At 37.2% G+C, this 12678-nt stretch overlaps 1 protein-coding gene across 1 annotated transcript in view; it reads right to left on the minus strand.

Annotated features, from left to right (window-relative positions):
- CPED1 (cadherin like and PC-esterase domain containing 1) overlaps nt 1-12678 on the minus strand; it is a 301483-nt gene that overhangs the window by 230953 nt on the left and 57852 nt on the right. Inside the window, exon 3 of the mRNA XM_027102088.1 lies at nt 2674-2780. Coding sequence (XP_026957889.1) covers nt 2674-2780 — 107 coding nt within the window. The remainder of the gene's footprint in view (nt 1-2673; nt 2781-12678) is intronic.

Consider the following 12678-nt stretch of genomic DNA (forward strand, 5'->3'; position numbering starts at 1 on the left):
TGTCATCCATAATGAAGAGAATTAATGGCAAGAAGGGAACCAGCTAATCAAAGAAAAAAGTCTTATTATCATCCATGTCTCTCCCAGGTAATTATCACTCCATCATGGTCACCTGAAAATGTCCTAGCACACTGTAAAATAAGAGCCATTTCAGTAGTTCTCAGTTGCTCCAAGTACTAAAAACAGCATCCCAGATTCCGGGACTGCTAATCCTACACACATTCAGAACTAGAAACGAATTTCTCTGCTCCTGAAATACCAGGACCTGTTAAGAGGTGAGACAGAGCCCCACTTACTAAACTTAGTGTCACCCCAAATAGTGGACCTTGCTTCACTTTCAGCATCACACAGACCAATACAGTTTTAAATTCCTGTTACTTTCCTCCTGGCTAGAGAGACTCCTGGTCATTCATCATCTATAACAGACCTTAAGATCATTTTCATTAAGCACTTAAATTCCAAAGCTCTGAAGAGGTGAGTAATCCTCATCTGAGCAGGTGCCCTTTCTTTGTTCATGCTAAGGTCATTAACAATCCTAACACGTACCCAACAAATCTGAAGCAACTTCTGTTTTGAATATTTATGTTTACATAAATAAGTCATGGTTCACAAAACTTCAAATTATTCATGCTCCAAAGTGACAGTTATCTAAATGTATCATTTAGAATTTGTGTATTCTTTAAGAATATTCATTAGAATAGGTTTTAAGTGCAGCAGCTAAATATTTATTTAGAAAGGCTCTATAGTGATATGGTTAAGAACACAGAATTTAAAGTCAGACTTCCAGAGTCTGAATCCTAGATGCTTCATTTATTAGCTAGGAGGACTTAAGTAATTTTCTTAATCTCTCTGTGCTTCAGTCTCTTCATATGTAAAGAACGTATATAAACAAATATGTAAGCACTTAGAATTGTTCTCAGGAGGAGGCCTTGGCAAGAGATTGGAAGGTGGGAATACTTATCTTCCTGGCTTCCTCTCTGCAGGGCTATGATTTGGCAATGGCTACATTCCCCTATGTTTATAGCTCCTTTCCACAGATCCCTCTTTCTTGGCTCCGGCTCTTATTTGGTTTTGCTATACAATTCCTTCTATTGTACACACCCTTCTTCAGACCAAGGGTGGTAAAACCTTATGATGTTGCTGGTCCCTGGGTGCCTCTAATCTTTTTTGTTTCTCTTATCCTGCCAAAAGCTCTGTAAATAGCTCTTTCTCTTCAGTTAAATCCTTTGGAGTATGGCATTTGTTTCCTGCTGGGAGGTTGACTGATACACACAGCAAATATTGTCGACTTTATCCTGTAGCTGATGAGAAGCCATGCAAGATTTTAAGCACAGGAGTAACCAGGTTAATTCAGCATTTTCTATTTTTCACTCTGATAACTGAGAGCCCGATGGATTTCAGGAGCAAAACACTTACTTCAGAAAAATCAGTGAGGAGGATTCAGCAATTGTCCTGGTTATACATGGTGACTGTCTGACCAGGATAAAGGTAGTAAGAATGGAGAGTAGGTAAGATATTTGAGAACTATTTAGAAGTTAAATTCCTTAGTATTCATGATTGATAGAATGCAGATGACAAGAGAGAGGAAGGGCTCAAAGGTGAAGGCCAGATTTCTATCTTAGGAAGTGACAGAGTGGTTAATCACGCTCGTGACCAGCAGAGCAATTCTGCAGAGCTTCTGAATGCAAGCACAGAAGTGAGTTTACCAGGGAAAATAATGAATTCATTTTCTCTACATTGAGTCTGAGGTCCTATGTGACATCTAAGTGGAGATGCTCAGTGGGTAGTTACACACGCAAGCCTGAAGCATGGGAAACTGCTTTGAACTTTAGATGTACATTTGGGAGTCATCAATTACAAATGGTAGGTGAAATGTTAGGGGTGGTGCTGGGGAACAGAGGCATTTAAAGAACGGACAGAGAAAAGGTGGCTCTGAAGGACACAGAAAGGATGGCCAAAGATGTACAAGAAAAAGCGAAAGAATGTGCTCAGTCTAAAGGTCAAGGAAGGAAAGAGTTAGAAGGAGTGATCACAACTGTCAATTGCAGAAATATCAAATGATCACGGTAGCTACTATAGTACTCTTTTACCATTGAAAAATAGCTATTGGCTTTGACACTTTTCTCACAGATTTGTTAAAGTTACCAAAAATAGAGCATATGCAAATTTTCCAGCACAGTGACTAGCACATTGTAGGCATCTGATAATTTTTAGTTAATTTTTCTAGAAGCATTTACAAAAGTTTACACACGATAGTAGATATAGGATGTCAATTTTAAAAGTTAATAAAAACTATATAAATTTGTTATAATTCAGGATATCAATTTAAGTTTGAAAAGTCAAAATAGGGACCTAGTAAATAAAATTTTTACTACTTTGGATGAACAGGTGGCCAGGGTAAGCAACACTCCATGGGCTATGTATTTCAAGGTCAAGTTTTGGGTCCCACTAGCTAAAACTGGATCCTTATTGGCAGCAGCTGAAGTTGAAGGGGATCTTATCAAACCCAAATGGTGAAAATTTATAAGGCATGGCCATTGAAACTTTCTCCAAAGATTCAACAGTTCCAGTTTTTCAATACTTTTTTTTTTCAACATTATGGACCAGGAAGTACTGGTGTTAATGTTCATAGATCTGATAAAACCTGTGCACATTTTGAAAAAGAATGTTTACCTTTTGATGCAAACCTAACTGGCACATGTCTTCCTTGGATATGCAAGGTTTTCCACCAGCTTTCCCAGAAGACAGGCAAACGAGCAGATCCCAAGAGCCCAAATCACCTAATAGCAAAAGAGTATGGAAAAACAAACAATTTCTTATCAGATTTTTAAAGGCACCATTTACTTCTTCAGATTAAAGAATGTAATTATTTAAATCCTAAAACACAAGTAACAATGATTCTGAATATACTTAAAAGCATATATTCAAAGTAACTAAAATTCACCTTTTCTAATTAAGCAGAAATAACACTTTAATATTGTATCCGAGGGAAAATCCAATTATCTTAAGTTATATCATAAAATTCCTTTAAAAGACTAAAATTAGAATGTTTCAAATCACTAATTTTATAAATTTATAAAATCTTAATTGGAGATTGGGAGGAAAGAAAATTATAAAGTCTTTTAAGAGATGAGAGAGTTATAACGATATGAAGTCAAAACATCGAACATTTTATTCTGGGCCTCCGTATTACCATTACTTTTCATAGATCTTGAAAACCAAAAACGCTCTTAAGGGGCTTCCCTGGTGGTGCAGTGGTTAAGAATCCGCCTGCCAATGCAGGGGACACGGGTTCGAGCCCTGGTCTGGGAAGATCCCACATGCCGTGGAGCGACTAAGCCCGTGCGCCACGACTACTGAGCCTGCGCTCTAGAGCCCATGCTCCTCAACAAGAGAAGCCACTGCAATGAGAAGTCCGCCCACCACAACGAAGAGTAGCCTCCGCTCGCCGCAACTAGAGAAAAGCCCGCACGCAGCAACGAAGACCCAACGCAGCCAAAAATAAATAACTTAAATAAATAAAATTTAAAAATGCTCTTATAAGTTTTCTTACAAAGAAAAAGTTATGTTAGGTAGAAAATAAAATTTAATGAAAAATTTAAGATAGGTTTAGTCTAAAAGGAATTTGTGTTCTAGTTATAGACAGAGTTGACTCTAAAATACAGAGTATAACACAGACTAAAGAAATGATATTTCATCTATTTCACCAAGAACAAAGTTCTTTGTCAATAAATCATAGTTACTTGCCAAAATAATCTCAGCAGAGTACATTCTTGCATAAGTAATTGAATACTTAAAAATTAACATTTATGTGGCTATATATAGGTTTATTTTCCCTTACTTTTTTCTTTTTTTTTTTGCGGTACGCGGGCCTCTCACTGTTGTGGCCTCTCCCGTTGCGGACCACAGGCTCCGGACACGCAGGCTCATCGGCCATGGCTCACGGGCCCAGCCGCTCCAAGGCATGTGGGATCTTCTCGGACCGGGGCACGAACCCCTGTCCCCTGCATCGGCAGGCGGACTCTTAACCACTGCGCCACCAGGGAAGCCCCCTTATTCTTTTTGATCCATTTACATAAATTTCTATCAGCTTACCTTGCATATAACTGATGCTTTAGAAATATTTGTTAAATGCATGAATGAATAACTAGCTAATGATAGGGTAGTAAACACATTACTTCAGAAACAATATAGAAATATCTATCTCAAGAAAAAAAAAACAGAAAAAGAACACTAAGTAATATATAAATGAATTGGTACTACCTGGGAAACGTTCTCCATTTTGGATGGAAATCCGGTTTAGAAAATGAAGCAATTGCTGTACACATGGCATCTTTTGTTGATCAATACTAAGATAAATGTTCCTTCAAGTAACTATTTATGCCAGACCTCACAAGTCAGTTACTGCGTTATTAGTGGCTTTAAAAAGCTAGAAAATATCCAATGCCTCCAAATTCTATCTTTTAAAAATTTCCTAGAATTTCTCACTTGAGAGCATAATGCTTTCAAAGAAGAATTAGACAGGAAAAAAAAAGTTGATGAGGAAGAATATCTATGACAATTAGGAATGAAATTTCACTCTGCACTAATCAAGTCCTTTTCCATTTGACAAGTCCTGTGCTGTCTGAGCTATTGGTCCCTCTATAGTTGTCCTGTTGCTGGAAGGGAAACCTCTCTGCCAAACAAAAGGATCCAGACAACTGAACTCAAGTTAACTGAGCTCTTGTCCTAGAGCTTCTCTGTTTGCTTGATGTATCTCAAGATGCTGGAAAATAGCACAATAGTTCAGAAGAACAAGGAGAAATGATGTTGTTGACTGGGAGTTGGGAGAGAACGCATCCAGGTAATGGCCACCAGGCCTTAGGTGTCAAGGGTCTACCCTGCCCCATGCACTCTCACTTTGAAGGAAACTACAAGCAGATTCCAATGGCCAAAACCTAATACTCTATGATGATTCCAATACTTTATTTTAAATGTGCACCTGGCATTTTCAGCCAAAACCTTTGATATGGATTCAAAAGGGAAAACACAGAGACTATTTTCATTCGATATTACTTCTAGACCAGGAAACACTAAAGCCCTAGAGGAAACTTCCTGTTATAATATACACAACTAAATATTTGAAGAAGATAAGAATATGCAGAGAAAGAGGAATTTCATATTATGGACTGCATTGTTTGGGAGTTAAAAAACAGTATGTTTTATATTCCTCTAAGTCTGAAGCATGCCCCCCTTCACTACCCAAGGCATACACACAATTTCTAGAATTGATAGAAAGAAATACATATTTAAGCCATAAATGTTTGAAACTGGAGACACATTTAAATAATTCAAAGTATTCAGTTTATTAAGAACCTCCTCTGAGCCAAACACTGTACTAGAAATATGAAAGTAAATAGCAAAACAAAAGGGCAGACAGTTACTGCCCTTAGCAGCTATAAGGAATCTAAACATCAAAAAGAATTTAGGCTAACTTATAACGCATCACACAATTTCTTGATATTCATAAGGTTACCCCTCATCTCTCAAAAATATTTAATTAATATTTTAAGTGAAAAGTTAATATTTCAAAAATACCATAGAGCACATCAATTTCCTCTTAAAATGAAGTAAAGTATAACCAAAAATTTTCAGCGATCGCTTCATATCCTTCTTGCCTAATTCTTGCTACCACGGTCTGAAAAAAATGCTGATTGTTTCCACTCAAAATTCCTACTGTTACCCTTGCTGAATTCCACATCAAACTTCCAAATCTCTATTTCCTAGTTCAATTTTCTAGTTAAAGTAGACCTTTTCAATTTCTCTTCATTTCTATCTAGAAATCTACTCCCTTGCCTGATTCCCACAGCCCTTTTTTAAAGAAAAAAGCTTTATTTGTTTTATGAGTGGTGCTATGAATTCAAGCTTGGTTTAAAAACCTCCCAAAACCATACTGAAATCTAGAAACTGGGCAGAGAGCAAAGCATACTCACTAGTGACGTAAATAACATTCGGAAGTCAACCTTGGAGCATCTGGGATACAAATTTGTTCCTCAACAAGATTACAAATTACTATTTACTGTGAAGCTTTGGGGCCACGCTCAACAACCTAAAAGCATGAGTGTTTAGTGGAAAATGCGAACAGCAGAGACTGCAGACTGCGGGCACACAGGGGGTGTAATGCCCACATATAGGGTGCATTTGGTCTGCACAGTGTTTGTTTTGTTTTTGTTTTTAATTGTAAGCGTTTGTCAAAATGCAAATGTTAGCACAATTCACATAAAAATCCAGATTTCAGCTTTCATTTGAAAACTTAGAAGTTTTGGGTTCATATCCTACAAGGCAGCCACTGACAGCTGAGGCCAGCTTCCCACATTTTCTGTAGTTTACCTTAGTGGCCCGACCTGGCCCAAACTCTGCCTGGGCTCTGCCTTTAATAGCAGCAAACAGTCCTTAGAACTGGTATAAAACACTGGTTTGTCAGTTTTCCATGAATTGTTCATTCAGCAAGTTGATGTTCCATGCTTTAGCTCTCAATGAATTAGGCTTGTTCATTAGGTAAATTGGTTTTGTTGAGATGACTATAGGCAGTTGATATTTGCTCAGTTGGTCTTTAAAGGATGTCTGCACATACCCTTTGCTTTCCATCTTTGGCCGTGCTCTTTCGCACGGTTGAATAAGGTCACTTCAACTCCAAAGACATTTGGTTGGCCATGTTAAAGTTGGCAAGGACTGAAGTGTGGCCTCTTCGAGTCGTTCTTTCTCTAACAAGCCTGGAAAAAACCGATTGGCCTGTAGCCATCTTTTTCCCTCATGTCTTTTTGGTTGGATTGCTAAAGTGGACCAGGTTCCACTCCTAGGTGGACCTGCCTTCATTTCTTTCTTGTTCACACTCTCTCTTTGGACTCTTTCCACATTCAGTCTGTCTCAGGGCTGTGGCCACAGTTATACGTGGCCCAGGACAGGCTCTTTCTAGGCACCGAGGCAAACATTTTTGGTGTTGGTCTTACTTGATGTGTTTCTTCTGTCCCCTGAAGGTCGACATTAGTGTAAGAGCTGAGAAGTCAGATTTGGATTGAAACTAACACAACATTGTAAAGCAACTATAGTCCAATAAAAAGTAACTTAAAAAAAAAAAAAGATTTAGATTCGGGAAAAAACAGGCAAAGCAGATCCTGGCCAATTTGGATGGTGGCTTCTTAGGTTTTCCTGGCACAGGGAAAGGAGACCTTTATGTGACTCAGCCTAACTCTCTAGAATACTGCATTAGGATGTGGGCGCCAAGGCCACGCTAATAAATAAGGAATAGGAGCAGTAGTAGTGGTAATGAATCAACAGCAATTAGCTCTTGAGTATTCAGAGTATGCCAGGTACTGTTCCGAGTATTTGCATTCATTAATTTATTTTATACAGTACCCTGCTGGATATACTTTTTCTTTTTTTTTTTTTTAGTGCAGAAAGGTTAAATAACTTGCCCAAGGTCAGCCATCTAGTTCGTGATGGGAAGAGAATTTGAATACAGGAAGTCTAGCTCCAGAAGCCATGTTTGTGATCATTACATCATTATCGCTTCAAAAAACAGGGAGGCAACAGAGACACTTAGGTTTTGATGCCTTATATGTACTAACTTATGCAGAACTTCCAACAACACTGTGGAGTAGAAACTATCATGACACATACTTTACAGAAGAAGAAACTGAGACAAAGAGGAACTATCTAGCTTTGGTATTTTCTCAACTACTGTCCAGTGTCTATTTTCCTTTGGGACCTTGGAGGAAAAAGACTATAACAGGTATTCCTAGACCCTCACCCAGCAATAGCATCCTAAAACATTATTAGCGATACCACTGGTAATTGAAGTAAGAGAAATATTCATGTGTAAAAGGAGATAGCTCTCAACTGCACATGTACTGAGGAACTATAAATATTAACTGGGTTTCTACCTACTTTTGAAAAGAAACCTCTAAAAGTTTCTCAGCTTTTTTTTGATGGTTAAAATGATTTCTTTCCCTGTCACAAAGAAACCAGAGCAGGACAAGCTCCCAGATCAGGCTAGCCAAGCCCTTAAATAGAGAGGTCATAGGACATAGTTCTTAGAAAACAGGATGTGGGTGTTCCATTCTCCATCTCAACGTGAAAAATCTATAGGATTCTCCCCATAAACTGTAGAACATTATTGCTCATTATCATGCCTCCATAGTGTTGGGCCTGGAAGCAATGAAAACTCCACAGACAATTTTAGAAGGAGATGTCAGGGTCCAGCTTTATTAATTCAGACATAATATGGCACTGACTATAGTTTTTATCCTTCTCTAAGCATTCTCAGGAACCACCTAACATCTCAGTGTTAGAAGTAAGAGCTATTTTTAAAGCTTTTTGTTTTTGTTTTAATCAAGCATCTGCCCTAAGGAGTGAGGCTGCCTTTAGAATATTTCCAGTTTCTCATAGTCAGGCTGTCATGTAAAGCAAACAATCGTTCCTGGCTCTCAAATGACCTCCTCATTGATAAAGTCTACTGGATCAGTAATTCAACCCAGAGAACAACGGAGAGCTCTGAGATAGCATCATTCTTATACATGCTGCTTATTCTCAAGGAATGACAAGTCTATTCCTGCTTTACTTTTCTCCATAGCATCTATCATCATCTGACACATTATGTATTTCTTATCTATTTGTTTATTGTCTGTCTATCCCCATTTGAATGTGAGCTTCACGAGGACAGAACAGGGCCTATTTTAATCACTGCTGTATTCTCAGTATCTACAACAGTAGCTGGAATTTAACAAGTATTTGCTACCTATTTGCTAAATGCATAGATGAATGAATAACTGAATGTGAGCAGTAGACCAATAACTAAGACTCGATAAAATGCTAGGATATTGAAATATTTTTGTAAAAATTAAAAATGGATGAATAATAAGAAAAAATATTAGAGTAGTTTTTTTAAAAAGGACATAAAGATACATTTTGGTTCTTAGTAAGAATGAAGGAGAGAAGTACATAAGAAAAACAAAGGTAACCAGTCATTGCATTTAAAGAACTGTAATATTAATTATGAAAACTAATAGCAGATTCCAAGTGCTTTACTTATTAGAAACTTTTCTGTGACCACATACATTTGATTGAAGCAGAAAAGATTTATAAAGTATGACTTGGAAAAGAAACTCGTCCAGGAACTTTTAAGATACATAGCTACTAAAGCCAAGTCTCATTTACTTATTCATAGTATTATACTATTATATTCCTTAAGGATACAGTAGTATGATTTCCTAAAATTTGTTTTATTTCAGTGTGAAATACTGAAAATGTTTAATTTTTAAATAATACATAATATTCCTTTATAATATAACAATTATTAAATAATACATAATATTCCTTTATAATATAGCAATTATTAAATAATACATAATATTCCTTTATAATATAACAATTATTAAATAATACATAAAATTCCTTTATACAGGATATTTCACATGCTCACTGTTCCCTTTGTACAGCCTTTTATTCACAACTATAAGATTCTTATCACATAATAAAGTCTTCCCTTCTCTGTATCCTTCTTTTACCAGACTTAGTAGATAGTTTACATTATTGAATACATTATTAACTTATTAATAATAAATTGGGTTCTATGCTTGATTCTACCACAAGACTGTTTGAATATAAATTAGCCATTCCTGAACCAAGCTGCATTAACCTGTTCCCTTAACTGTATCCTTAATACGATGGATCTACCCATACTTAATTAATTTTATTCATGGCTTTTCTTTAAGGACAACAAACATTCAAGTTCTTGTATATAACACTGATTATAGTAGACACTTAGTAGATGTTTATTGGATTATATATTTCAATTTTCAGAATTCATTTTAAAAGAAATCATATATATTGAAACTTGAGATTTTCAAAGCATTATATAACATGGTCACAAAATCTAATTAAATCTGGTTTCTTGCCCCAAGACTCTGGTCATGGATTTTTGCTTGTTATGCCTCTGGCTCCTTAACCTCTAAGAGCTGATGATGAAAACTTTGTGTTTCACCACAGAGAAATTCTAAACCATTCTCTCCCTTGATGTTTTAAACGCACACTAGGGATAAGGTTTTCCTGCCCTAATGTCTACCAGCTTTCTGCCCTAAGAGAGGTTTGGAGGTTGTTCCTGTGAAGAGTTTTGAACTCCTGAAATTTTTCTAACCTACTCACAAGTTCAAGAAAGCAACACTGGGCTTCCCTGGTGGCGCAGTGGTTGAGAGTCCGCCTGCCGATGCAGAGGATGCGGGTTCGTGCCCCGGTCCGGGAAGATCCCACATGCCACGGAGCGGCTGGGCCCGTGAGCCATGGCCGCTGAGCCTGCGCGTCCGGAGACCGTGCTGTGCAGCGGGAGAGGCCACAACAGTGAGAGGCCCGCGTAAAAAAGAAAGCAACACTATGCTTAAACTTTTGCAAAAGTTAAAAGACTCCTGTTCTAAAGGAACTTTTCATTAAGAAGAGCATGAAAAGAAATAGATCAGTTTATTTCTATGAAATAAATTCAAGAAATTTTTACTTTAGAAGGCTTGCTAAAGTTTCCTTCTATAGGTTTTTTTTGTTTGTTTCTTTTCTGTTTGTTTTTTTTTAATATTTATTTATTTATTTGGCTGTACCCGGTCTTAGTTGCAGCATGCGTGCTCTTAGTTGCGGCATCCAGGATCTTTAGTTGCAGCACGCGGGATCTAGCTCCCTGACCACGGATCAAACCCAGGCCCCCTGCATTGGGAGCTCAGAGTCTTAACCACTGGACCATCAGGGAAGTCCCATAGGCTTTTTTTTTTTTTTTAATAATTTTTATTGGAGTATAGTTGCTTTACAATATTGTGTTCATTTCTACTGTATGGCAAAATGAATCGGAGATATATATATCTCCCGTCTTTTTTGGATTTCCTTCTCATTTCGGTCCCCACAGTAAATTACGTAGAGTTCCCTGTGCTATACAGTATGTTCTCATTAGTTGCCTATTTTATACATAGTATCAGTAGTGTATATGTATCAATCCCAATCTCCCAATTCCTCCCACCCCACCCCTTTTCCCCCTTGGTATCCATACATTTGTTCTCTTTAAAGTGACTTTTTTTAAAAAAGATTTTCATGCCACTTATATAGTCTTCTATTGAAGTATAACTGATTAGATGTGTGTGCATGTGTGTTTAAACTTTTACTGCTTCAAGACTATTGTTTATCTGGGAGAAAACTCTCATTATTGCATTTTACCAAATTTCTACAAGTCTGGAATTCTCACCAGCTTAGGAGACCTTGAAAGAAATGAACTCTGCAGCAATTGAGAACTGAGACTGCAATTTAAAACTCAGACTGCACCTAACGCTCAGATATTGGCTTCTAATTCCATTCTCCAATAAGAGGAACCAGGGGGTCCTTGGAGGTATGGCTGATTTAAGGGCTGGAAAAGTAAGTGTACAAGATGAGCCTAGAGCATCACAGTGCCAGAAAATGAGGAAGAGCTCAAAACCAAACAAGCAAACAAATGAACAAAAGCAGTGTTATGGAGGTATGTTAAAGGGGCAAGGGAGCCAACGGTCAAAACTTGAACAATTTGAGCAAAAAAAAAGTAAAGTAATATTGGTATAAAATAAATATCCACTAGTCCATACTGATATAAACAAATTATTGAATAAAAAAATAAATGGAGAGGAAGAGACAAATCTCTGGTGTGGAAAAATATCAAATAGTTTTCATAGCTACTACAGACTCAAGGAGGTAGATCACAACTTCCTAGCCCTTCAGCATGAGTTGCTCACAGTGACACCCTTCCAAAGAGTCCAGTATGGAAAGGGGAAATAAAAGTATAATTTGCAGTGGAAAAACCTGACAAACACTACCTGTCAGGTGATTAAGGTTAATATCAACAGTGATAAGTCATGTGGATAGTCTATACCCTTGATATGATATGATGAGAATTTTACCTCCGTGGTCTTACTCCCCCAAACCATAACCCTATACTAATCGGAAAATACCAGGCATGACCCAACTGAGGCACATCAAAACACCTGACCAGTTCTTCTCAAAACTGCCAAGGTCATCAAGAACAAATAAAGTCTGAGAAAAGGTCACAGCCAAGAGAAGCCTAAGGAAACACGGCAACTAAATGTAATGTATCCTGGATGGGATCTTGGAACAGAAAAAGGACATTAGGTAAAAGTTTAAAAATCTGAATGAAGTATGGACTTTAGTTTTTTTAAAAAAAATCAGAATAAACATATTCTCCAGAGAAAAAAAGATGATGACTGTTAAGTATATGGCTGTAACTAGACACATATTAATTACATACCTCACCAAGTATTTTATACTAAGAATGTTGTATTACAAAACCAATCTGCACTACAATGCAGAAAGTGAAAAATAATTACTTTCTATACAAGATGGATTCTCTGAGAAAGACAATTCCGATGGTATTTAAAATACAGAAGACTGAAAAATAGATCAAGTTCAGGGTTTGAGACCCTCCTCAATACATGCAGCTCCCCAAGTTTCTAGCCTTTCATTTCACTTGTTACCATTTCTCTCTAAATTCAACTCCTTTGATGATTTTATTTACATTCATTGCTTTAGCTATTGCTTCCCTGCCACTGACTCTCAAATTTACATTTCTTAACCTTTCTTATGTTTCAGATCTCCAGTTACATCCTAAGACAGATGCCCTGCTGA

This window comes from Aethalodelphis obliquidens, unplaced genomic scaffold (assembly GCF_003676395.1).
Source record: "Aethalodelphis obliquidens isolate GAN/ISIS:26980383/991018 unplaced genomic scaffold, ASM367639v1 scaffold5, whole genome shotgun sequence".
NCBI classification, from domain to species: domain Eukaryota; kingdom Metazoa; phylum Chordata; class Mammalia; order Artiodactyla; family Delphinidae; genus Aethalodelphis; species Aethalodelphis obliquidens.